We start from the raw sequence: 27,725 nt of genomic DNA, 5'->3' as shown, positions 1-27,725 counted from the left end.
AAAGGTCTCCTGTCTGCATGTTATGGCTTTTTTTGATACCATAGTGTATGCTTCTTAAATAATCACTACAATAAATGAAGACTTTCCAAAATGGATAGACAACTTCAAAGTTACTTTTTATCCTGCTTTCAGTTTACCTCAGAATCACTGTTTTTAAATCCTTGGAGGGGAAAAAAAATTAGCTATCTGCTTATCGTAATTACTTTTAAAGTGTAGCTGTGTTTTTGAAGTACTGAAGCTGTAACTGGTTGTAACCAGTGAACTAGGTCTGGAAATACTTGAAGGTGTATTTGGACCTTTTGTGTCTGTGCACCGGAGAGTGGCAGCTTCTGAAAAGGATGCTCTACTTAATGTGCTGTGTCTGAAGATGTGGGTGGGGAGGTTAGACTGAGATCGTAAATCAAAACAAAACCTTAGGGGAGCAGGTGCAGACACTCTGAAACACAAAGCAATAAAGTGCTGAGAACAGTTTTTCTCCTGGAGCTGGTGCTCAGTAAAGCGAGTTGATAAAGACGCAGCTAACCACCTAACCTCTTCCCGAAGTGTTGTCAGATGTGCTCTAGCCGCTCTGGCTAACTGTGAGTTACCGCTGCTTGAGGCTGTGGCCTATAAAACACGTTGTGAGTATCTTGTTTTTAAGATTGTCTCCTGAGCCTGAAGAGGGATTCTTGCAAGTAGAAGATGTACATCTTTGTGGTTGTATTTCACTCTTTCCTTACTCCTTCCTCAAGAGCAGTGCTCTACGTAAGCCATGGTTATGTATGTGGGGCTTGTGACCACTTCCTTATCCCAAACTGTTCCCCTGTTCATACCACTCTTGCCTCATGCTTTCAAAAACGGGGTTTTGTTTTTGTTTTCTTCAGTGTTGCTGAGCAAGGACTGTGATATCATTTGCAGAAAAGACCTGTCCATTTCAAAAAGGTACCTGTAGATGCAACTTGGAAAAAAAATAATGTAAAAAACTAATCAATAAAGAAATTCAAATGTGTTTGGCTTTCTTTGTCTTCATCCCTTCTGGCTGACTCCAAGTGCAGGGACCAGGCCTGGGCTAGGACCAGAGGAGGTGACGGATCCTGTGCCCCTGGGGGGACCAGCACTCCTCTCTACTACTGGACTCTTTTTGCCCCCTTCCCCGCAGCCAGCTGCTAGGTAAGCTCAGGGTTTGGCCCAGAGGAGGAGGTTCTGCAGAGCAGAGCTGGCGTTGCAGAGGCTGGCTCTGCCCGGGAGCCCTGGGCCGAGCCCGCCCGGGGCGCCGAGGGGCCGCAGCCGCCGGCAGGTGAAGGCGGCCCGGGGCGGGCTCTGCTCCAGCGCCCCGACTCCCGCTGCTGCCCACCCTCTCTGTCAATCACCTCCGACTCCGCCTCCCGACGCGCCTGAATGGCTGCGCATCCTCGGCCCCGCCCCCTCCCTGCCCGTGCCTTTTAAACGCGCCGAAGGCCGCCTCCGGAGAGCCGCCCTGCCCGCCCACGCCCCTGCTGCTCCCTGCGCGCTTCCGCGCCTTCCTATTGGCTCGGAGGGATGTCCCTCACGGCTCGTGACGCGCTACGCGCCGTGACGTAGCCCACCACCCAGGAAGCTCCGCCTATTTATTCTCAACTCGGCTCTTGAGGGGAAAAACAATTTCAAGATGGCGGCGGCGCGGATAACAATGGGGAGTCGGGGGTTCGGGCCGGCCCGTGCCTGAGAGCGGCGGCCGCCGGGCCGCGCCGCGCCGGGGGGGAGCGGAGCGGGCTCCGGCCGGGCCCCGGGGCGGGGTGGGCAGCGGCCGCCGGGCAGGGCTGAGGGAGAGGCGGTGGGAGCGAAGCGGCACCGGCCTCGGGGGAGAAGGAGGAAGTGGGGCGGGGGGGGGGAGCGGAGCGGGCGCCGGGCCGGGCCGGGGGGAGGAACCGGGGCGGGGGGACGAGCCCAGCGGGGAGCTCAGGTAAGGCCCGCGGGAGGGGGAGGAGCGGCGGAGGCCGGGGAAGGCCCGAGGGGGGGAAGCCCCCGCCATGGCGGGGGCCGGTGTGAGGAGCCGGTGAACGGCGGCGGCCGCCCCCCTCGCTCTCCGGTCCATGGTGCTGCCCCCCTGCCCCATGGCGGAGTTCGTGGTGCCGCGGCACAGCGCGGTGATGGAGCGGCTCCGCCGGCGCATCGAGCTCTGCCGGCGGCACCACAGCGCCTGCGAGTCCCGCTACCAGGCCGTGTCCCCGGAGCGCCTGGAGCTGGAGCGCCAGCAAACCTTCGCCCTGCACCAGCGCTGCCTGCAGGCCAAGGCCAAGCGGGCCGGCAAGCACCGGCAGCCGCCCCCGGCGCCGCCGCCGCCCGCGCCCCCTCCGCCGGCCGCCGCCGTCGCGGGAAGTGCCGACAGGACCGGAGCCAACGGCCTGGACGCCGAGGCGGCGAGCGGCGAGCAGCACGGCCGCAGCAGCACGTTGATCGCGGTAAGGGGCCGGCCCCTTCCCGGTCGGGGGCTGGGGCGGTCGGGGCGGTGGAGGGAGCCGGCGGTCGGCGTGGTTGTGCCCGGCTGGCACCGTGACCTCTCTGGAGCTGGCACCGGATGGGGGAAAGAAAACGCTCTCACGGTTGGTGTGATGGCTTGTGGTGGGAGGGCTGAAGTTGGTGCCGCTTTGCCGAGCGCTCGTGTCTGCTCTGTTAAAACTTTGCAGCTAATAAGGGCTGGTTTATTTTCTCGCTCGTTACCTTGGCGCGCTGGATGAGTACATATAAATTGCTGCCTGTTGAGGTGGGAATGGGGGGTGGTTGCCTGTGATGGTTGCAGTCATTCAGAGTAGCGTTTTTTGGATCGTGTGTCTGGCTAGTTCACCTAAAATCTCCCCTCACAAACTGTCAGAGAACCATTAAAACTGCAGAGGGGTTGGATTTTTTGTTTGCTTGCTTGCTTATGTCTTTAGGCTGTCAGGGCATAGTGGAGTCACTTGGTAAGGACGTGCTTATTACTGAGGGGGGATTTTTAAGACAAATAATGTGCCTATTAAATCTGGTATTGGAAAGAATTTCAGTGGAAAGGCAGCTGCTTATTTGCCACTCGGTCTAGTGGGTGTGAACACTATGGGAATCCCACTCCACCCATTAAAAACTGGATTAGCTCAAAATCTTAATGTTTCTCTGGCTTCTCTAGCATTTCTGGTTGTCAGGATATATTCATACAGCCCTGTTTGTATATCAAGATAGCTATTGCTTAACTTATTCGGAGCCCTTGAAATATATTGCTGTGTACTAATGTGTCAGTAATGTAGGTTACCAGGATAACTTCTTAAAGGTTTCCTGTCGTTCTTAAAACCAGGTATTTCTAAATGGTGGCCTGCATGAAAATGATACAGTGCTACTCTTGAATGCCTTTAAAAGGGAATACGTGGATTAAACTGAGACATTTCCAGGTTAACATATAGATTAAATCATATTTTTAAGATGGTGGTCAAGTTGGAAGCAAAGGAGGATGTGATCCTCTGCTGTCTTGGACTTCATTTAGTTACAGTTTTTAAAACAGAGCCATGATAGAGCTGATTGTATACTTGGGTATGACTGGACATAATGTTAAATAGTGAAACATAGGCACAGCAATGTCAGCTTTAATGTAACTTGCACTAGACAGCAGGCGTGCAGTTTGTAGTGTTTGTTGTAAATACTGAAAATGTGAATGATAAACTGACAGTGTTACTCAGCTGAATTGTTTCTATTCTTGCTAATATACATTTGAGAATCTAGGACATACTGACTTTTCTGAAGACTAAAATACTTGTGACACAGTTAGAGCACTTCAGATGGTTGTTAAAGAGTCTTTGAGGAAGAGAGGAGACCTTGTGCATTCCTGACAGCAATTCAGTAAAACTTTCCGGGTAGCTGTTGTTTTAGTAGACTGGTCTTGAATGTAAACTTGTGTCAGAATAAAAATGACTCAAACTCGTATTTCATTAGCTAAAGACTTGGTGGGATTTCTATTTATTTCCTGTCTGGGCTCTAAGGCCTTTTGCATATGGGGCTCTATCCATTAATAATGCCTATTTTTGTTACACACAGAGCTCTTTAGCATGTCAAATCCTGTTGCCACTACACGTCTTCATATCGATCGTCTTTAATTCATTGGTGGTGTTTCTTCTAAATTGCTTTGGATGTGGATTTGATCTAATCAGCATCCATTATAATGAGGACTCTCAACAGCAGTGAGGTTCTGAAATACGCTGCACATCTGGGGAAGCCCTTCTTGTACAGGAAGCTGCTGCCAGTGGCCAATTTACACAACAGAAGAGGGTTTTAGTGTATGAATGACTCTTCCTCGTGCTGGCCTGCTGTTTCCTTCCTAGGATACATGACTGTAAGCTTAATTGCAGCTGCTGACTCATCACCTCGTTACTAGGGTATAAAGTTGCTTTGCTTAGTAATTCAAGTTTTGAAAAACAACAACAAAAACCCTCTGCTGCTAACTTAATTCCTTTGGTGCAAAAGGTACCTCTGTAGGTTGGTATTTTACCTCTAGCAATCATGTAGCTGTTATCAAGACCAAGCATGTGCTTTGTACAGGAAGGACGTGGGTTTGGTTTACAATATTCAATAAAGTTTGGATGAACACCAAAATTATCTTGCTTTAAAATATCCTGGATGCATTCCTTTCAAAAGAATGCTGCTAGATTAGTGAAACATGCATTATATCAGCTATCACTGCTGTTACAATCCAGAGGTTTCCATGAAGCTGCATATGAATCTTCTCTTGAAAACTGGTACTTTGTGTTGGAAGTTAATGAAGCATTAATTTTGATCCTTGAAAAAGAAAGCAACTCATGTAAAGGTAAAGGGTTTGTGGTCTAGCATCAGAGAGTTTGTAATAGAAGGACGTGAGCTGCACTGCCACAAGTGTGAACAGTGCACAGTGTGTGCACGTACTCCCAGGTGCTCTACTTAAGAGCATTTTCTTCAAATTCAGAATAGTCACGGGGAACAAGATAGTGCTCCCACTTCCTTCTTAATGTCCTGTATGACTTTTTTCATCTAGCCAAAATCAGGTATTTTCTCTTCCATTAGTTTTTTTCTCTGTTTTAGAGACTGAAGTTGGATGGGTCTTGCTTACAAACAGAATTAAGGGGTGGATTCTTCGTTTTCTTACTAAGCAGCTCTAAAATTTGAGCCACAGAAACCGAGATAATACAGTATTGATACAGAAATAACTTGGATGATTTGTGTACCATGTAGGCCTGTCCTTCATTTGAGGAAAAAGATTAAAAACTTACTAGTTACCAATTTTTTTTAAATTTTGAGACAATTATTTAATGGGAAAGTCAAGTGTTACAATTTACTTCATGTTTCTGTTAAGATATTATTAAGACTGTGTTCAAAGGAGAAGATGCTTCAAGTTTGGATGTAGTCTGCTGTGTTAATCTTTTATTTTTGAGAAACAGGAAGTTGGGAAGCGACAGAGCTTGTCCCCTAGATCATTTTTTCCTCTTTGCTAGGTTCTGATTTGAGCAAGTTCATTCTAATAATGCTGTTTAAACTCTCTGCAGTAGAAAGGTTGGCTTCCTGTATTGGTCTGATAGACTATAACATACTGTGTTGCTGAGCTGAACAGAAAGTGTTTCATTGGCATGTGAATGAGGAGAATGGCAAAATCTGGATTTTCATCTCCACTCCTTGTTTTATGATGTGGTCTCTAGGAAGGAGACCTGCTCCCTGTTTCTTACTGATTTTTTTTCCCACCTGAGAGCAGTTGTTGTGTAGATGGCTTGCTTTGTCTGGGACTGCCACAAAACCACAAACAGTATTTCTGGAATGGGCAGAGAAGGTCTAGTCAGCAGGCTGTCTTGGGAATGCTTTGTGTTAAAGCTGAAGAGCAGACCAGCATTTATTTGGGAGCAATAGAAGTTTTTACATTAATGATAGGTAAGTTCTAATTTAAGTGAAGGCACCACATAAAAAGTTTAAAAGTAAATTTAAGGAGAGCAATGCTATGTTTCTTGGTTGGAAAGACTTAAAGTAATAAATTAAAGGGAATAGATTGCCTGAATTGTACTGACAAGCAGTAATAACATTCCACTAATGAAGCTCAGGCTGGTACACTAACAATTCAGAAGACCTCATTTTTGTTTAAGCTGTGGTATAGGGGTGTTAAATTGTGAAATTATGTTTTACCACAAAAATAGCAAATTATTTCCATGTATTTATACATAACTATAGTGCACTGTAGTCTTGCCACCGTTGTTTGTTTTTGCTGACAAGTCTGATAGTTTGTTGCCCAACAACTCAGACAGGTTTTTCTTTGTCTCCTTTTAATTCTGTGTGAGGTATTGTTGTATGTTTGAAACATTTCCCTTACTAGATTAGTTAGATATGCAGCGATGCTTCCTAAATTGTAAGGGTCTGGGAGTGACTGAGCTGCTTCTGCTGTTTAAGTTCAAGTGAGGTGGAAGATCCAGCACTGCAGCTGAAGGCACAGCAGTTTTTTTGATTCAGCAGAACAATTCCTGTAGCAGAAGCTGCCCCTTGTGACTAATGCAGGCTTGGGATATTTATAGACGTTCATATCCACAGCCCTTCTTCACTCCAGCAGGCAGTCACCCAAACACAAAAGTCTTCTGGAATTAAAGTAAAAGTCAAAATTAAAATTAGTCCTGCAGTTTGGTTCTGACAACACAATGGAATGCAGGAACACATTGGGTAATAAAATGCTTTCCTTGCAGGGGGAGTGTAACTTTGGAAGCTGTGGATAGATGCACAATAAATGGGGAATTCTTAGCATGTCGTGTAGTCAAAACGTTATGTTTTCTGTCCAAAATTCATACACCACAATTTCTGATACTTGCATTGTTGTTCCAACTTAAGAGGTTGTCCTCTTTCTTGGTTCTGTCCTTGGCCAGGCAAGAGAGTTTACAGGAGTGTTTACAGAGGACCTACTGTAAGCTCTGGTTCATGGAAGCTTATCTGTGCTGCAATACAACTGCTTCCATGGCAGAAAAACGAATATATTCTATTTTGGTTTCCCCTTCTAGGTGAGAATGCTGGTATCTAGCTAGGAGGCATATTGGAACTACATTTTTATTGTGCTTCTAGAGTAATATAGGATTTCTTCTTTGAAAATGACCAGCATTATACTTTCTCTCGCTGGTATTTCATGACATGTAGACATAACTTAAACCTGAGACTGAAATGTTACACTTATTCCAAATAAAATACAAAAAATTGAAGTTCTATCAAATCCTGTAAGAGTATTTTTAATCTCTGCAACAGATGCTTAGAAAACCTAAATGAGAACAGCCTAAAAGGCACAGTGTAAAAAACATTTTTAAAAAAGTTTTGTTTCTGCCATGTTCACTAGGTATTTTTTAAGAAAAAATAAAGCTTGCATGAAGTTTCTACTTTTTTACATATATAAAAAAAAATTTACTGTCCTGTTACTGGATGCAAAGTGTAACAAACTACTGGATTTTTGCAAAAGTAGTTTAGTTGACTGTCCTCAGCGTAAAAATTCTGCATTATGAAGGACTTCTCGCTTTCACGTGAGCAATGTGAGCTAAACTTTCATGCTTGTTAAGTTCTAACATGTTGAATTGTCATTGGTTTCAGATTATTATCTAAAATTAGTTTCATGTATTGAGTGTTTCACACTGATGTTTTGATTCTTGGAAAAATCTTTTTCTCCTAAAATAAAACCCCACATCAAAAAACCCAGAACGACTTTGTGCCACTATTTGATCAGTGATTCATGCCCCTTTCCCACCAAGGCAGTAACAGAGCATTGCACTGGACTCTGAAGTTTTGACCTCTGCCAGTGCTAATAGAAAAGCTGTAGAGGAAGTTTTAAAGCTTTTCCGGTTTCTTCTTGTTGGGCTTCCATGGTAGTTTGTGAACAGCTTTTATGAAGTCTGCCAACCTGCTCCTGCAGTAAGACCGCAGTATGGCTGAGCATCGTTGTGGTAAAACTGGTGGGTTTAAGACAGAGATTGAATACAGTTTATCAAAATTATTTGTGTGCCGTCCGTTTTCTGATGGCAGCCTTGTCATTTGGCTGGGCAAGCATCCATCTCTGGCATTGTGGTCCTGTGTGCTAGTCAAGTACAGCGTGTGTGTACCGTGAATGGCACGGTCAGAGGCTGCTTGTGTTGGACACCCCTTTTGTTGTGATGGATGACACCTGGGTTTTATCGGTTTGTGCTCCTCACATGAAGAGTCCACAGCTATGGCCTGACAAGTCAGTGTGCTTGTTACCATGTTGAGAACTGTCTGTTTTGCTCACGTGAATAAAATGCAGCTCTGGTGATGTGATGTGGAGGAGGTGCAGCCTGTGGCCCTTTAGAGGCTCTTTGAGAAACTGTCCTGTCATGGGCCAAAGGCCTGGGGCCTGCTTACATCCCTTTCTTTGCACTGTTCCTATATTGGTTTAAATACTTTGAATAAATGCTTTTGGGGTAATACTTTTAGGCAAAGCTAAATAGCAGAGATCTTAGAAGTTCATCTTTTGTTGGGAAGTTGGGTAGGCTGAGAAAATGGGAATGCACTTTGTATTTGATCTTGTGGTGATGGGAAGGATTGGCTTGTGTGTTACAAATGAAATTGGTTGATTCTGCTAAGAAAACCATATGGACAGCATATCAGAGGGCCACTGTGCTTACAGAATGACAGTGGACAGTAAAATTAGACCTAAAGGGATTTTCCTAGTGAGAAGCAAATTATGCTTTGCTTTGTCAGGTTGTGTTTTGTTGTTTTGTTTGGTTTTTTTTTTTACTTTTGGCAGAAGAGAACAGGTTTTTCTTGCCTTGAGAACTCTGTTGGGGCAGCTTGATATGTAGATAGCTTGCAGTCTGTCTTGTATCTCATATGCTCCTTGTTATACCCCCCCCCCCCCCCCCCCCCCGATTATTTGGATAGACACTAGTTGGAGAAGAACTGACTTTACTATTTCTTTTTCTGTTAGGAAATCAAGAGCTGAGATGGTGTGTAAGAAATATAAGAAAGCAATTTCAGAACAGAGAGTGGCATTATTTGCAAGCTAGTTATATGAATGTATTTGAGAATTTCAGGTTCTGTTACTCAAAATTAAACATGGGTAGATAGAAGGTATCGGTATATGTTACTAATGGCAGAGGAGAAGGAACCTGTAACTTTTGGCTCCGACGAATTTTTACAGTGCTGTCTTTTTTTGAGAGAGGAAAGGAGGTAGGAAATGGAACAGTGTTCCTAGGTGGTTTTAAGCTGTTTGGCTGCCTGTATTGTAGATAGCTAACTACAGTAGTATAAATCTCAGTGTAGACTTACTGCCACAATATTCAAGCGAGCTTTTTAATGTGAAAAGTGAACTAGGGTGCAAGTGCGGTTGGTGAATAGCTTCTAAAACTCAGAAGTTAGGTGTCTCAGTTATGAGCTGGGCTCAATCTTTTCTGATACAGGTGGAAGATAGGTAGATTTTCTTCTTTCCTGTGTGTCTGTTGGCTGTCATATACAGGTAGGATGTCTTTCAAATAAACTTAGCTTTAGCTGATGTGAAACAAGGCTGGAAGTAGTCACTCCCAAATTTTATGTTCTTAGTGAATTTATTAAATTTTTTTTCTTTAATCTTCATTTTTGACAAAGGACTGTAGTTCCAGGTTTAAGGAGGACTTTTTTCTAGAGCAACTAAAGTCAAGATGTCACTAAGGATCAGATATCTGAGTTTTACGACTGTTAAAACCCAGATAGATAGGAAAGCTCCCATGTGTTTTTACTGACGGAAGGAGGCTGTGATGGATATTGGGGGTCTGTATCTTTTGCTAGACTACAGTAAGTGTAGCTTATAAGCATGGATAATTTAATTTTAGACTAGTTAGCTGCATAGATGGGTATGGTAAATGGTGTAGTACAGTAGCAAAGATTGTAGGACAGATTAACTTCTGGAATATTTGTCCAGCAGCCCAGGTGGGTTTTGCAGCCTGTGAAGAGCTGTGTGCAATTACAGCTCTAGTGCTACTGAAAGCCTAGTTGCCTCAAGTTGTTTATATGAATTACAGTTACAGCAGTGACCCCAGTGGGCATACATTATGTTTTAACAGATAGATTTGCTTCAACTATGAGAAGAGTTTGTTCAGTGTACAGAACTAAGTTGTTACTTGTATGTCAGTTTTCAGGGAGTGTGTTTTTCCCTAATGATTTATAATTCGGGAGGATCCATTCCCAAACTTTGAGTGATTGACTCATTGTATGACCTTGGGCAAGTTAAGCACCTTGAGCTTCAGTTTTCCCTGTTGGAATATTAAGTAAACAATGGGAAACTTGCTGAAAGGCAAATGTTGTGATTGAGCTGAGGCTTCCTTGCTTTCTGTTGTTGCCTTTTTACCAAAAAGTGTTATTTCCATTATTCTTTCAAGTTGGCATTTGAAAAATTAACTCCAGATCTGCTACTCCAAGCTGTAGACCTGATGTTCAAATGAAGAGAATTCAAGTTCCAGCCTCCTCTCCAAATGTACACCTCATCTCATCCTACCAGGTCTTCTGCTGATCTTGCTACTTCACTGCTATTTCCATGAACCATCTAGAAAATCGTAGTCACCAGAGAAGCTGCAGTCTATCCCTCGGATAAAAATAAGATTTTGCTGCTACCTATCCAAGCATTAAACAAATAGTGTTTTTCCCAAAGATCAGCTGCTAACTGTAGACAGTTAAAAAAACCCCTACAACAATTAATTGAGCCAGTCCTTCTGTCCTTAAATCAAAGAATGCTGTTGCCCAGGCATGTGCTGTAAAATTCTTCTGATAATTTATGCTGGCTCTACATACAACCTCTTGCTTGAGTGCTGAGATCTTGAGGTTTCCCCTGTTTGTTCTTGGATGAGACAGTTTTCCCCAAGGGTGAGTGGACTGCATTGTGGAGACTGCAAGTAATACTAAAATAAGCATAGTTGTCTTGAGGTTGGTTTAATGAGCTGCTTCTCAGCCATCTGAGAGAACTGTTGTTCAGTGAACCACGCTTCAGACGGGTGGCTCTTTGTGGGGATTCTCCTCGTGTGTCCTGCTGAGATGTACAGGTCAGGGGACCTGAAGGGAGCTTTTGCTCTTTAAGTGCACTGCTCTGTTGGAGCAGGGTCTGCCCTACAGGTTTGTCTGCGTTGGTGTAGAGTTCCAGCACAAGCGAAGCACAACTTTTTTTTTACAGAATGCACCTGAGGGAAGGAAAAGTTTATAGTCAGCTTTGATGTGTACATGAATTCTGTTTTCAGATGTTTTTGAGGTGAGTGGAAAGAACTTTATATTTGAAAGAATGCTGCCAGGAAAGAGAAGTTGAACAAAGGCTCTGGAAGTCTGGTTGTAAAACTTGCTGTACCCTTTGGTTGCTTCTAGGTGGCGCTACAAGAAAAAGAATATGTGCGTTCACTGGCTATGAGAAGCCAACTGTTGGGGCTCTGGTGATCGTAGTGCAGAGGAGCAGCTGGCAAATAATCTAGGAAAAGGGAGGAAAGGAATAAACTTACTGTGGCTGGGATAGAATTGGCTGAACTCTGAATTGCATTTTACATAGGTGTGAAACTTAGTGACAAACTGGTTTTGCTTTAGTGCCAGAAATGTGATTGTGTACAAAACTTATATATGTAGTTCTTTTCCAAAAATTATAATCACAAGAGAAATGGTTCTCTTTTTCTCTAAATATTTAAATGTGAGACTGCTTCATAAAGGAATCCTACAAAACGATTATACTGTGTATACATGGGCCAGATAAAATACAGGGTTTTATTCTCATCTAAAATTTGAATCTTTACCTGCTATAATATTTTTTCATTTTAAATAGGAAAAAATCATTATATATTCCAATTCATGACCATTTCTCAACTTTTTGTTGTCAGAGTATATGGCAGCTTTTGGTTTTGTTTGAAGGAGGGGGCTCTGTTCAATATAGTACAGATTTTTGAAAGTTTATCCTAAGTGATGATAGTGAGGAAGTCATCTCATGTGATGACTTGTAAAATAAATCTTATCAAAGCAAAGACATAACCTTTTTTAAGCTTTTTTTCCCCTAAAATGTTTTATTCAAAGCTAGACAATGTTCAAGTAATAAATAAAAATCCTGATCTATGAAACATAAAACTAAGTAACTAAAACCTTCCTTTTTTTCAGCAGCTCCATGAGACTGTGAAAAGAAAGCTTGATAGTGCTGCTTCCCCTCAGAATGGAGACCAGCAGAATGGCTACGGTGATGTATTTTCTGTGTCCAAGAAACTGCGTCGTGATGATGGTCTTGGTGGAGTGAGTGGTTCTTCCAATGGAATGCCTCCAGTGTCTCCACTCCATCATCTTGACAAGAAATCTGGCAGCGGAGATACCTTACAACTTAATGGAAAACACCCGATGGGGCTAGATGGCATCACCAAGAAGTGTCTTCCAGATTCCAGCCTGCAAATGAATGGAGGTGGTGATGCTGATGACTCATTTCCTCTGAGTTTGAACAAAGAGCTGAAGCAGGAGCCTGTAGATGATCTTCCATGTATGATTGCTGGAGCAGGGGGTTCTATATCTCAGAATAACTTGATGCCTGATCTTAATCTTAATGAGCAGGAATGGAAGGAACTTATCGAGGAGCTTAATAGATCAGTGCCCGATGAAGACATGAAGGATCTCTTTAATGAAGACTTTGAAGAGAAGAAAGATGCAGATTCTTCAAATTCAGCTGCACAGACTCCATTGCCACAAGATATTAACATAAAGACTGAGTTTTCCCCAGCACCCTTTGAACAGGAGCAGATGGGATCTCCCCAGGTGAGATCCACTTCATCAGGTTCAGCATTTATTGGTGCTGCTTCTGTACCTGTAAGTGCTGCTTCTCCAGCGGTTGGTAGTTCTCAGGCTATGTTTCAGCCTTCCAGTCAGTCAATGACTGAAAATCCTAATCAGCCCATGATGCAGGCATCAAACCACTCTCAGAATGTCCAGAGGCCTCTCCCCAATGTGTTGTTACCTGGGAAGGGCGCAGGAAGTGCCAAAGAAATGTCTTCTGCTCATCAACTTCAGCAGATTGCTGCTAAGCAGAAGAGAGACCAGATGTTGCAGAACCAGCAGCAAGCTTCACAAGTCCACCAAACAAATCAGATGTCTACGTGGCAACAGTCTGGGCCTTCTCATAGTCCACTGGCTGTCCCATATACCATGGAAAATCCCACCAGCCCATCGGTTTACCAGCCAGACTTCAACAATCAGAAACTCATGATGCCTAATATGGGAAATAAAAGCTCACCAAGAGCTGGAGGCAATTACCATGTGAACATTTTGGGTCATCAGCAAAACAGCTTGAATCAGAACCCTGTGAATAGTCAAGGCTCTATGCTAGACTATGGGAACACCAAACCTCTTTCACATTACAAAGCAGAATGTGAACAGGGGGTAACAGTACCGGGTCAGAACAAGACTCCCATGTTGGCATACATACAACAGCGCCAGCAGCCACCCCTGTCTCACGTGAGCGATGACCAGAATGGGATGATCCTGTTGAAACCCAAGTCTGGAAACATTGCCTACCGACTACCGCACAGTCAGGTGAATGTTCTGAGATTTCTTACCTTTGTTTAGCAGCAGATTTAAGGTTTTGCAAGACGGTGTTGGGTAGGTGAGGCTGGAGTATAGGTTATTTGGTATTGTTCCAAAACAGTTGTCACATGATTTTAAAGAAAAAATGATAATGTGCAATAAGCTGAGACAAGAATTAAGAACTCTGTTTTCCACTGGGGAGTTTTTAATACTCTGTTCTAGGTCATGTGGTGATGTGTGATTTCCAGCTTAATATACTTTGTGGGCAACAAATTATGTCACGCTTCATAGAAGCTTCTACTTAGAGATAAATAGATGCTTTGTAAACTTTTGCCTAAAATAATTCACACAAAACTGTAGTGTTAAACAGTGTTCTCAAAGAAGCTTTGATTTCTTTACCTTCTTTTTAGTCTCTACTTGTGTCAGAGCTATACTATAAAAAGCCATGCCTTCGGTTGCTTCTATTTTGAAGAGAGCTGGAAGTGGGGGCTGCATTCCTGATTCTTGGGTGTTCCTTGGGGATTTTCAAATCTGAAAATTTACTGGTTAAGGCTCCACCTGGACTTGTGCAAAGCTTTTGACACTGTCCCGCGTGATACCAAAGAGCAGTGACGAGTGGCGTTCTCAGGGGTTGCTGTTGCGGCCAGCACTGTTGAACACCTTTATCAGTGACGTGGACAGTGGGTTTGAGGCACCCTCAGTAAGCTTGCCGACAACGCCAAGCTGTGTGGTGCAGTCGACACGCTGGAGGGCAGGGACGTCATCCAGAGGGACCCGGACAGGCTGGAGAGGTGGGACTGTGTGAACCTCATGAAGTTCAGCAAGGCCAAGGGCAAGGTCCTGTACATGGGTCCTAAGCTGGGTGGTGAGTGGATAGAGAGCAGCCCTGTGGAGAAGGACTTGGGGGAATTAGTGGATGGAAAACTGACTGTGAGCCAGCAACATGAGCTCACAGCCTAGGAAGCCAACCATGTCCTAGGCTGCATCAAGAGCAGTGTGGGCAGCAGGGCAAGGAAGGGGATTTTGCCCCTCTGCTCTGTTCTCGTGAGACCCCCCTGCAGTGCTGTGTCCAGCTCTGGGGGCACCAACATCAGAAGGACACGGACCTACTTGGGCGGGTCCAGAGGAGGCCACAAAGATGATCAGGGGCTGGAGCACCCTGTGTGAGGACAGGCTGAGAGAGTTGGGGGGTTCAGCTGGAGAAGAGAAGGCTCCGGGGAGACCTTAGAGCAGCCTCCCAGTACTTAAAGGGGCTACAGGAAAGATGGGGAGGGACTCTTGATCAGGGGGTGTAGGGATAGGATGCGGGGTAATGGTTTTAAACTGAAAGAGTGTAGATTTAGATTAGATGTAAGGAAGAAATTCTTTGCTGTGAGGGTGGTGAGGCCCTGGAACAGGTTGTCCAGAGAAGCTGTGGATGTCCCTGCCCCTGTCAGGGGGGTTGGAACTGGATGGTCTTTAACTTTAAAGTCCCTTCCAGCCCAAACCATTCTGTGATTGGGGAAGCACGGGATATGAGAGAAATATATTCGTCAGCGTGAAGCAATTATGCTTCAGGTTCTTCTGTAAAGGAAAAATCTAAGTAGTGCTTTGTTGTCTTACATATACCTGATACTACAGTTATGCTGCAGGTGAGAATTTATGTAGCAAATGGAGGTATAGACTTGTTGGGATTCTCTGACATGTGCCTGCAATGCACATACTGGAGGGCTTGTTGAGTATAAAGGTCTTTGTTATAAGGATTAAAGCTTCTCTAGGAAAAGCTGTTGGAGATCCAACTCTAGTCATGTGTTTCCTCAACAAAACAGAAAAACCCACGAAAAAGATCCGATTAGTCTGTGATAAAGACCACACTGATACACACACAAAAAAATCTGAGATCAATGTTTACTTTATAAGGCACAAAAAAATATTAAACTCTTTAAAAGCTAGCAGAAGTAACAATCTGATGACATTTTGGTGAAAGAAGGAGAAGGGTAGAGATGACTGTATGTCACCATCTCCCTCCTCACTGAGTAACATGAGGGTGACCTTGCATCTACGCTGCCACACTTGCACTGAATTAACAGAAATACTAATGAAGGCTTCTGGAGAATTTCTCAAAAGCTTGCATATCGAACAACTTAGGACAGCATTACCTATATTTGGCTCGTGATTTCTTATGAAACTGCAGAGAGTGAGACCCAACAGCCAAACCCATCAGCTGAATTTTCAACTTGAAAGTAATATTTGTTTGCATAATTAGAGATGAGGCTGAACTATGCTTAAAAATTATTAAAGTTGTCAAATTTCAAATGGATTTGTTGGTACAAAGAGGACAGTATCATCTCTTGAATGTTAATTGTTCCATGTTATTGTTGCCTATCCCAAGTTCCGATCTCTAAAAAAAGCAGCATTTAGAAAAACTAATAACAACAGTCTTTTCTGTAGTAGTAGTTTTCTTTGTGGAATGTAGTGATGGTTGGATTGCTGGAAAAATATGTTAAGACTCATTTTGATCAGTGGTAGCCCTCTTCCCCTTCACCTGCAAATTGTAAATACTCTTGATGATAAAAAAAACTTGAGGAGAGGCACTTGCTGAATTAAATATTGACAGAAGAGACAGGATTTAAATAAATGTTTTGTATAATGACAAATTAAAACGCAGTATTTGAAAAGCTGCTACCAAAGTTCACTGAAGCTGGTGTGTTTGAAGTGCTGTTTGTAACACCGTTTCTCTAGCTGAGCAGAAGTCACTTGTTTGAGCTGGGCTTTGGGAAGTACTTTGAAGATAAAGCCTCTCTTCCTAAATGTTGTGGAGTTTCTGACCTTAACTCCAAACTGTCACTTCTGTGTCTGGCACTTTATATTTTCAGCTGTCTTCAATTAGCTGAACTGGAAACTATAATCACACTTTGCCTTTTTCATTAGAAGCTTCACAAGTGAAGAAGCAATTGCGTAAAGATGACAAAATATAAAGAACTGATCTAATTTTTATTAGGTAGTGTAAATGTACAGAGAAGCAATAACTGACAATTTCTGGTTTTTTGAGATGGGTTATGATTCCCCTCCCTGTGCAAACTTTGTTTATATCTTCCTTATCCTGAAAAATGAGAAAAATAATACAAATTGTGGTTATCACCATTGAAGAGCCTTTGATCATCAGTATAACTACATAGTGTTTCTAAATGTTGGAGGGCTAACCTCTTTATGTAACTCATGCCACTTTTTCTATATTCTGCAGGATCAAAACCCTTCTCCTAATGTTCCTCGTGTTCCCGTTTCTGTCCCGGGCCCTGGTGTGGGTGCCCAGGCTCCCAACGTCTCCATGGCAGGTAACCACAGCAACCCACCTTATCTCAGCAATCAGCAGCAAGCAGCAGTGATGAAGCAACACCAAATGCTGATGGACCAGCAGAAGCAGAGAGAGCAGCAACAAAAGCACTTGCTCATGGAGCAACAGAAGCAGCAATTCCTAATGGAGCAGAGGCAGCAACATCTTCTGGCTGAGCAGGTAAGAGGGGCCAGCAGTCCTTTCTTCTTTGCACAGATTTGCTTTGGTGGATGAAACAGAATGTGAGATTTTGTTGAATAGTTATTGCAGTGCAAAAGAGGGATATAAACTGCAAGGTGCTTTGGTATCACAAGTATAATTGCTTTTTTGTGTTTGTACAAAAGTAACCCAAACACATAACACTTGATTACTGAGACTTATTTTCTCTGTTGTTAAAAGGCACTGTGGTGAATGAAAAGAATAAAATAGGTAGAATTGTGTAGTAGAAAATACAAGACAATACCTACATGGAGAGAATGTATCATACCACAAATGGTGTAATTCTTTGTGAAAGAAAGCAGGCAAATGGAATCAGAGCAAAAATAAAAGGTTGGGATACTATTGACGTGTCCTGCAGAGCTTTAAAAGTGGAAGCAATGAGCAAGGGACTCTGTAAGCTCATTGTGCTTTCTGTCTTTCTTCCCCGTGAGATCCATAGCAGTTCATGTTTCAAATTTTAAAACATCTTTCACTTTTTTAATTTGGGGAAAATAACTAGACATCTGCATCCATCTTAGCCTGCCAAAAGAGTTTAACTGCTGTCCATCAGACTGCAGAAAGCTGCTTTAGCCTCTCTCTGGGACAAACAGGCTCCTTGTGTGAACCTTTCTAAGCTTTAAACCTTTTCCAAGTCCTTCAGCTGGGAATCAGCCCAGAGGGCCTTATTCCTGTCATTGGTGTTTTTCTGCATGTTTAAAAGTTCATGTAGGTGTGTTCCAGGTACTGGCACTGTACATACAGAGAAATTATCAATATCTGGTATGGAAGAGGGGGAAGGTGAATTTTCAAAGAAGGCTTAAGACCAAGGGAGAACCTGGTATTCAGATCTTCTGGAAAAAGTGTAATGAACTGTACTGCTGAAAAGTTTTGTCTTTGAAGATAATGGGGGGAGGGAATAGGCACAGAAACTGTTGTCTTTGAGGATAATGGGGGGAAAAAAAAAAGAGCCAGTGTTTTAATGCAAAAAAAAAAAAAAAAATGTGAACTGCATCTATCCCTGAAATTTAAAGGAATATATAAAAAAAAAAAGTAAATGTTCTGTAGTCCTTCAACTAACAGTTGGGAATGTGTGATTTCCTTAGTTTTCAGCACTGTTAGAAGCTGATGAATCTGAATGTTCTCAACTTTAAAGCTGGGAGTTATTATCCTACTAGATAGGATTTTCACTGTAATAATAGTTTGGAAAATAGAGGTGGTGAGAAAAGGTCAGGTAATCATTGTGAGGGACATACACACCCCCCTTTTATTGCAGCAGCTGTTCATCAGAAGCTTTATTTAAGAAAGAAGGAAATGATACAGTCTTCTCTGAACTGAAAATATTGAAAGTCCATTTTGAGGGGAAGTAAGTGTGTAGTAGGATCTGCACTATTGTGTAGCTGTGGCTGTGCCAAGTCTTAGCGAATAACTTTTTTGATCACCTGGAGACTTCTGTTAAAATTGAGGACTGGATTGAGGTGACAGAAAAGCTTTGAACCCTTTGGTTCTTGACCTAGTGTAGATAAAACATAAGAATCTGGTTGGCAGTGTTTTAAAGAAAATTGTATGAATGTTGTTGAAGATACTTTTTTTGGTATTTGGGTAAAAACACAATTTGGGCTAAGGGAGTATCATGGTGGAAATATACTGTCAAAGACTGAAGGACAAAGAATGCCCAAATCATCAATAAAAACATATTTTCTGTATGAGTTCTGTGATCTATAAACTTATATAAAAAACCCCTACTTTTTAGTGAATCATTCAGTTTTTGAGGACTTGTACATTAATACCAAATGTCAAAAATTACTGGTCATTACTCTCCCAATCATGAACAGATACTCTTTGAAAGAAGGTGAGGAGAAAGGCAATATGGAGTGTTGGCATCCTGCTTGTACTTTTGCACCACTGGTGAATGGGGATTGTTAGAACTCTGATGGAGCTCTCAGAGCTGTGGCCCAGTAGTTTTCTGTAGCTGCTGAATGCTGGGGTGGTACATTAACAGGGTGATAAGTAGCATATCTCAAACACAGTGGTTTTTTTCCCCTACCTATTTGCTTCTGCTTAGTCAGCACATGTTGCTATAGTAAATACAAATATTTTGAAAATATTTTATTTCTGTCCTAGTTATGGTAACTGTGACTAACTTCTACAACTTACAGCTTTGTATAGTGATACTGGGACTCTGATCCCAAGTGAGGAGCAGCTTTGCTTTGGAGCTGAACAGACTTAGATACTGCATTTGCCACTTCTCTTGGCCTTGTGCTGCCCAGTCAAGCCAGCTCTTGTTACCATTCTAATTTGATATTTATTTCTTTGGATACACGTGATACAGCATGTAGTTTTACTAAAAGATTTCTGAATCAGTTGATTTCTGTTTTGCAGAATTATAGTTTCAGGTAGCTTCATGCCATTCCCTGCCACCCTAAAGCTGTCTTCACATTTGATATTCTGCATTTTTTTTTTCCCCCCCTTTAAATGTGGTTTGTTTTTTTTTTTCTGAGCGAGGTTCAGCAGCTCTTGGTTTCTCTCAGAACTGTGCCATCTCTTCTTGGCTTCTGTGGTCAGCCTGTTTCAGGTTTGACTGGTCCTGCAAGCAGCAGGTCCTTTCTGTCAAGCAGCCTGCCCTCTTCATTCCTCTGCATGTCTCAACAGCTTCTTAGTTGTAGACATTTCCAAAGGATGGTCGTAATGTATGGCTCCCTATTTGTTACCTTGCACCAGTCTCTTCTTCAAAAGCTTATTGCTTGTGTCCTCACCCCAGTACTCTTGGAAGGGAATTTCTGTCCCCTTCTGTGCTTTGTGTAACTTTTCAGGTAAGTAGGTAGTTGTGCATTGTATCACTACTTCATTATCGCAGAATTTTAGTTGAAGATACCTGTGGAAAAAGAGCCAAAAATACTTAGCCTGATATGTTTCATGTTGTAGAAGCAGCCTGTTCACGTTGTCAAGATCTCTGAGTGTACTATTAATGCATGTACATAGGCTCTTGACGTTCACCTCAAGGATTTAAATGTAATTTTCCCAAAAAGTTTTTAATAGAAAAATTGCTTGTTTATTTTTCAAATGTTTTTATCGTAAAGTAGGAGAGGTAGGGTTATGTTGAATCATTAGTAGAGTTTGTTTCAATTGATTTGTGCATTGTTAAGAAAATGTTTTGGAACAATGATTACAAAACTTATGTAGCTTCTGTTGCAAACTGTTCTGCAGTTTTCCGTAATCATCTAGGATGGTAGGGTTTGTGTATCTTTTTTTTCATATTTGAAAACAAGAGCTAGAAAATATTTACATGTTCAGTTTTTACTTTTCTGTGTAATGTTGTTATTTACGACTTGTACTTCAATTTCTAAAGAGAGGTCTAAACCAAATTGATCTGGGGGTAGAGAGCAAAAAAGTGTATGAATTTTTTTTTATACGCACTTGGTTTTGCTCTTTTTGTTGTTTATGTTACTGATAAAAACACAAACATCTCAGTTTTTCATGTTTTAAAGGTATCAGACATGCATTGCAATAACTCCTGTGATGCATGCTGTTGTCCTCTTGTCTCTGAATTCTAAGTCACTCATCAGATTAAATTGACCTGTGTTTGAACCTTGAGAACAAACGTCTGAAGTGACTTTAAGGCTGCAGAAGCCCCTTTAATTACCAGCTCTGCATAAAAGTATGCTGATAGTTTGTTTTTATCCAAGACAGTCAGCCTTGGAAAAAGCTTGACTTGTTTTCTAATTGTCTTGCGTTGGACATTTCTTAGGAGAAACAGCGGCAGCAGCAAGAGCAGCAGCTGCAGCGGCATCTGACTCGACCACCTCCCCAGTACCAGGATCAACCACAGAATCCATACCAGCAACAGGTTGGACAGTTCACAGGTAAGTAAACATGGCAATTGAAATAATGTCAGAAAAAATACCAGGAGTAAAAGCCAAGGTGTCTTCAAATTTCCTGGATTGGGTAGCTTTTAATTAATTTATTACAACATATCACGTCAGTGTGCTTTAAAACTTTTAGACCTATATTCCGATTCGGTTGCAAATTAACAGCTTCCCCTGTCCCACATACCTGGGACAGCTTAAGCTTCTGGTTCTTAATATTGCTTTGGAAATTCTTAATTCTTAAGGACCTTCATTTTTGTAAAGGCCTTTTTATACTACCATTTTCCTTTACAGATGTAAATTCTCCTTAATTTTCATGTATTAGGATTCAGGGCTGCTTTTCTGAAGCCTAACATCACTGCTGCTTGTATCTATCACAGGCCCTCATTAAAGAAAAGTAAGTGAGTAAGTGATGTATTATTTCTCTCATCTACTAGGATGAGTTTAAAATTCTCTAATATTCTTATCCCTGCTACCTTTAGAAGGGAATGCAATTTGAATTCTCTTCATGACATGTTAGTGTCCTATCTTGTTGTTTTTGTAGGAGAAGCAGCTTGGTATGTTTTCAGTCTGTTAATGCTGATAAATAAAATATGTAGTTACCGTTAAGCTGGAATAGCTTCATGAATGTGGAAGAACTAGAGAACAGTTACCTGAAAAATCCTCACTTAACAGGGCATCAAGAAGACACCTATCTTTTTTCATAAGCCCTTTTTTGTGCTCTAGGTTTATTGCCTTAATTTTGTTTCCTTACTCTGTGCTCCCATAGAAATAAATAATGAAGGGAAAAGATGCAAGTAGAAATATGATACTGTCAGAGTGCGGGTGTTCATGACTGTGCAATGTCTAGTAGAGCTATGACTGGCTTTTGTTACTTGGCTGAAAAAACTTGATACCAATACTGAAGGATTGTATTTTAACAGTCATCAGTAGCATCCTTCAAATATTGCACTGAAACATTCTATTGTCCTGCAAATTTTCTACAGAAATACACTAATACACCTTTTAGAGTATGTTTTGCTATAATGAACATCAGTATTATTAAAATTATTTTCTTCCTTGTTATGATGATTGATTGCATCTTAGATCCTGGTGTGTGTACTACTTTTTCACTGTAGTGTTCCCCTGTAACTGTTGGTTTTATGGTGTGCTTTGTTGATAATTAATTCAGTATAATTTGAATTATATTTGAATATATTTGCATAAAATTATATTTGAATAAAAGATGAAATAATACAAAAGAAGAGCCAATATTTCTCAGCTATCTTAAAAGATGAATTTGGCAGCTTTTGGTTTGAAAGTAGAGAAATTACTAGCGTAGGTAAGTTTCCCTTGGTCAACTGTAAGAAGTCAGGAGGGGATTATATGTGTTACACTTCAGTGGTTTTTTTTTTTTTTTGCTTTAAGTAGGGGGCTGTTTCTTCTACAGCTAGCAACTTTTTTTTACTCAGAATTTACAAGAACAAAGGACTCTTCTGTTTGCTGAGAAGACTTATTTTTGCAGATCATCTTGCTTGGTTATCAGCATTGCAAATTAACATAAAAATATATTAAAAAAATATACTTGACCGAAAAATTTCTGAAAGTTATATAAATAGAAGAAATTTCTGGAATTGGGAAGACAGAGGACCGGAAGCCCTGCAGTTGTACAATAAGAAATATACAGTGTATGCATGGAATAACTGACAATGTCTGTGTGCAGTAAGTGGTATTTTTTAACAACCTAGCAAATTGTGCACGCACTTCAAAGTGTGTGTGTATACCTTTGTGCACAAAGAAATATCAGTTCTGCCTTTAAAGTCTTAATTTTTTTTAAATTGATGATGCTGAACTCTTAGAAGTGGTATTCAGATTTTTTAGGACGTTGGCATATCTGTGTTTGAGATCAAGGTGGTGGTGTTAACTGGAGCACCGATCGATGCTCTTTAATTAAAGTACTGCTGTGTGTTGGTTGCAGAGGCTGGTTTATACAAATGCAGCTGCACCTCTGTTCTTGATTATAGTGTCTACAAGCCTAGCTTGGCTCTGGTTGAACCAAGGTATTTAATGTACAAAATATTTCTTTGTATTTCAGGGTCATCTTCAGCCATGCCTGGGGTCAGTAATTTAGGACAGTCTAGCTCCAGTAGTCCACGGATGTTTCCTCAGACCCAGAACATGATTCAGATGGGACCTGGACACAGTTCTGTTCCTCCACTCCAGTCAGGCTCCAGTCAGCAGGATCGGGGGGTGACTCAATATACCAATATGCAAAACATTCAGCGAGGGGGATTATACAACTTGGCGTCTGGTATGACACAGATGGTTCCCCAGCATGCAACTCAAAGTGCCAATGGACAGCCACCGATGCAGAGACAAGGCAGCTTGGGCCAGGGTGCTGCCGTTCCTGCTGGGTATGGGCAGAATACCTTAGCAAACTCAAGTATTTCTCAGCAGCACAATAAAGGTGCACTGAATCCAACCTTATCTAAGCCACAGATGGCAAGAGTACCAGCTGCTATGGGGGCTCAAAACCCATCTTGGCAACACCAAGGTATCCCTAATATTAACAACCAGACACAAGCAAACAGTGGCTTAGGACCATTTACTGCCAGTTCCTCTTTCCACATGCAGCAAACTCATCTAAAGATGGCCAACCAACAGTTTGCCCAAGGAATGCCTCAGGTAAGCCTAAGCACCAGCAGACCGATGACCTCCATGAACGCTGCCGTCTCCGGGCAGATGTTGTCGTCCTCTTTAGGTGCGCAGCAGCGGACAAACCCACCTACGCAACAGCAGGTACCCTCACAGCAAGTCTTGCCTGGCATGAACCAGACTGTCCCAGATCTGAATGCTTTCAACCAGAATCCAAATCAGCAAATGCCCAACAGAGGTAATCTGCACTGTAGTCAAGGGTACCCTGTGAGGACAACCAGTCAGGAGCTGCCTTTTGCCTACAGCGGCCAGTCGGGCAATAATGGACTTCAGAACTTAACTGGTGACACAGATCTGATAGACTCTTTGCTGAAAAACAGGACTTCAGAGGAGTGGATGAATGATTTGGATGAGTTGTTAGGAACTCATTAAAATGGGGGGTGGGGGTGTGTTTACTTTTTTAATTATTTCATGAAATATAAACAACACTTGGACCAAAAAAACCTGTGGCATTGAGGAGACTTGCAGGCATTAGAGGTTAATGGTTGGGAAAGGGACTGGAGCTGCTTCTCAATGAGTGTTGATACATGGTGATGGCGCACCAAGCAGGTCTGCAGGAGTGTGCTTTATCTTGGTGTCTCTGAGGAGTCGCACACTTGGAACAGGTCAAAAAAATACTGTGTGTGTCCTAGCCAGCCTTTCAGAAATCTCACTTGCAGTGTTCTAAAATTAAATTTTTTAATTATTTAAAAAATAAAACAGAATTCCACAGAAATAGTGCAGAAAGAAAGCAAATAGTTGCACAAATTGTGTTTAGGGCTTAGTCTCCTGCAGCTATTACTTGCAATCATTATTTGTTCATAGCTTGACATGCTATTAGTACTGTCCACCAAACTTCTGACTTCTTATTTGAGAAGAGGCTGTATGCACCTGAGTACGCTTGCAAAATATTTTGAATTGTTTCTTTTCCCCATTGCTGAAGCATGTGCCTGTACTCTCAATAAGCAAGTGATATTTCACAGTAAATATTTCTAGATGCTGGTAATAGATGAAAGAAAGTATTAAAACCTGGCCAGTTAGTCTAGGTAGTTGTCTTAATAGATTGTAGTCTTTTAAGCTGCAGTTTGCACTCTGTTGTAGAGAGGCACAGTTCTTGGCTTATACCTTGCTGTGTTTAAAGGGGGAATTTCTTATGGGAGAACTTTTAAACTATAGTAGGTTTAACATGAATTGTAAAGCCATTTACTTTGCACCTGTTTCTTCATAACTTATTTCCAAAGGTAGTTGTATTTAAATGAAGGCTTTGCTTCATGACAGCTCATCTAGTTTTCTTTGTTGTAAAAAGTAAAACTAACTTTTGAGATCACTTCATTCCCCAAAGTTAGCAGTGACACAATGAGCACAAGACTTTGTCACTTCGGGATAAAAATGAGGAAAAAATAATTTGGCTGAGAGGTGGAAAGTCCTTATCAGCAATAATAGCACAGGCAGCCTGGGAGAGTGCTTGTATCAGGGTTGCTCCAATATGGAAGTCTCCCCCTTTAAATATGTTGTGTTTGGATTTTTTTTTAAGTACTGGGTTATAAGTTTGATAATCTTTCTATAGACTGGTGGATTTACTTCTTTAATACCCCTTGAAGCAGATGCTGGTTCTTCAGCTCAGCCCAAGGAGACCTCTTATCCATATGTTGGGGTCAGTCCCAGAAAGGACAAAAAACACAATGGGAACAGCCAGTGTTCCAAAGTCCTTACTTTCTACCAAAAAAATCCCCTTTCCACCAACAAACCACCTTGCCTTAACCTTTATTTTAAAATGGAAATAAAGTTGTAAGCTTTCGTTTTAAATGCACAAATACCTCTTCCCTTTTAAATCCACTTTTTTGGAAAACTCCTTTAAACTTTTGACTCAGACCCAGCATTGTGATTTAAAAGCAATTTCCTTCAACACAGACTGGCTTCTTCAGGAGTTTTCTGCACTGCAGAGGTGTGTGAGAGAGGGTTTTTTCCAGAGTGGGTGAAGGGAAGTGAAGGATAACATTGATTTCAAAGAAGGAATATATTTTACTGTATCTGCAGCTCCTTTATGAGACAATTTGCACTTTTAAAAACTGCTTTTTAACACTAATACTTTAACCCTTTCCAAATATGCATGGAACATGGTTTGTCCAGCACACTTACCTAGTGTGGATGAATTACGCTCTGTTGAACAGATTTGATATTGTATCATGTTGAACTGTTGCTGAAAGATGTGCATTGATCAGTGGATCCCACCGTTGAATAGTGGATAAAACTTCACTGAAGCAGGCTTAATCCCTCGTAGAGCTTTTGAAAAGATAACATAAAGATTGTCTTTGGATGGGAAGATGAAGGTGTTAGTGACTTTGGTTGTTGACACTTCTGATATTTTCTAGAATAAGTAGTTGAGATGCAAATAACTGATGCTAACTTTTCTTATACTGGCAATCTAAGAAAAGAGCTAGTGAGTTTGGTTTACTGTTAAGTTAAACCAAAAACTGGTCCAAGGTGAGTGTCATTAGAAGAGTATAGATATAAACTAGCAATGGCAGGGGAAGGAGTGTTTGCTGTATTTTTATTTTTAAGGGTTAACTTTGCACCAGTGTGCCTTCCCTTCCTGTTGGGGGTGCTTGGGACCTCATAATTTCAAGTGACATCCTTCAATGTCACTAGTTTTTTCTCCCCCTTACAAACACTTGAGAGAAATAACAGGGTAGCAGGATTCAGCTTTTCTTTCTTCCCTGTTTAGGTTGTGGTGAAATCTGCTACGTTTTCCAGTAGATTTTGCACACAGAGTTTGTTCTGAATAAGTCAAAACCAATCCATCCAGTTGTGATTTCTTATTTGGAGGAAAAGAACATCTGCTGTTTGCATTATTACTACCAAAAAAGCAATCCAGCTAAATGTCCAGGAAAATGCAGATGTACTCTTTCCTCCACTGTTTCTGGAAGCTAAGGTGGATATTGCCCTGCTTGACCAGAGGGTTTGTTCAGGAAGGTTATCTAGATTTGATGACAGGGCCTTTTCGTGGTACTGTTGAAGTAAAATTAAGGGTGATCCTAGGCAAACTGGCTTAAAATGCTCATCGGTCTTCACATGTGAGCTGGATCCAAAGAGCATTTAACCTGATAGAAGAAACAGCCCTCGGTTCTGGTCCCTGTCTGCATAATCCGAGCAGACTGTTGGAAATACGGAATCACTGTAACACAGTTGGAACAGTTCAATGGAAGTGGAAATACGGTTTAGATGTACATAGGTGCATGGGTAGGGCTGGGCTTTGCCTGATGCCCTCTAACATGTAGCTGTCTATATATGCACTTGGGCTTTCCATTTGCTGCAGCTTCAGAGCAATAAAATTATATCTCCCCTGAACTGTACCCAGCCAGCCGCCCATGGCTTTATTTATAAACTGCGGTTTTGGTTGGGTAGGAAAGGTGAGAGTGTCACTGTGCAACATCCACTGCCTTCCAAAAACCACAATTCAATTTAAAAGGGTGCTCAAAATTTTGTTATACACATTTCCTTTGTGTAAATAAATGTTTACAATTTTATATTAAAGATTTGAATAAGAGTTAGATCTTCTGACTGTATATTTTTTACTTTTTATAGATTTTAAAACTATAATTCTTTATATATGTGTTTGGGGGGTATTATGGTAAGTTTTATGCTTGTAAATGGAGAACAGTTGAATTTGATGCTAACCTTTATGAATTTTTGTCATTGAAATGTATAAAGAGTCCATTAATCCCCTTATTCTTTTACTACAATTACTGGTGCACACCAAAAAGAAATCCTTCACTTCTGTTTTATCATTATAAAATAAATATTTTGCTAGTGTATTAAACATACATGGTGTGACTTTATACATTTGTGTGAGCTGAGCAGAGTTCAGCATTGTTGTTCCTACTGAGACTGTTCCCTTCATCCCAACACACAATTTTGGTCAGCCTGTTACTAGGGCTCATTCTTCTGCGGTGTCTTACCAGTTCTTTATGGTTTCAGAAAGTCCATTTAAACAGGCCAGAACTGGACAAAGGGCCTTAGAAGACCTTGCTTTGAAAACAAGGCTTTATGCTACAGCCACTGCTTCTGGACTTTTTTTTTTTAAACGCAGTTGTAGACCTTAAGCTAGGAAATATGACTGCAGAGGTGGTTGTTACTAGTGAAAAAGATGTTAATAACTACCGAGACCTCACATGTGCAAAATTGTAGAGTTCCAAAAATATGCTCAG

General features: G+C 41.7%; 1 protein-coding gene across 3 annotated transcripts; it reads left to right on the top strand.

Annotated features, from left to right (window-relative positions):
* The first annotated feature begins 1,935 nt into the window (after positions 1-1,935).
* MAML1 (mastermind like transcriptional coactivator 1) lies at positions 1,936-27,341 on the top strand. Of its 3 annotated transcripts, XM_074915845.1 has the most exons (7): positions 1,936-2,327; positions 2,376-2,410; positions 10,688-10,691; positions 12,070-13,479; positions 16,694-16,963; positions 20,745-20,841; positions 22,919-27,341. In XM_074915845.1, the coding sequence occupies exons 1-7, from the start codon at positions 2,052-2,054 to the stop codon at positions 23,908-23,910; spliced, it is 3,084 nt and encodes a 1,027-aa protein (XP_074771946.1). In that variant the 5' UTR covers positions 1,936-2,051; the 3' UTR covers positions 23,911-27,341. The 3 variants fall into 3 exon arrangements, with proteins under 3 accessions (XP_074771946.1, XP_074771945.1, XP_074771944.1); XM_074915844.1 differs by lacking the exon at positions 10,688-10,691 and having other exon boundaries at positions 1,936-2,420; positions 20,727-20,841; XM_074915843.1 differs by lacking the exon at positions 10,688-10,691 and having other exon boundaries at positions 1,936-2,420; positions 12,067-13,479; positions 20,727-20,841.
* The last annotated feature ends 384 nt before the right edge of the window (positions 27,342-27,725 follow it).

The sequence above is a fragment of the Athene noctua genome, chromosome 12 (assembly GCF_965140245.1).
Source record: "Athene noctua chromosome 12, bAthNoc1.hap1.1, whole genome shotgun sequence".
Lineage (NCBI taxonomy): Eukaryota > Metazoa > Chordata > Aves > Strigiformes > Strigidae > Athene > Athene noctua.
The sequence above is the reverse complement of the archived record's forward strand: the minus strand, read 5'-3'. Positions and strand labels throughout refer to the sequence as shown.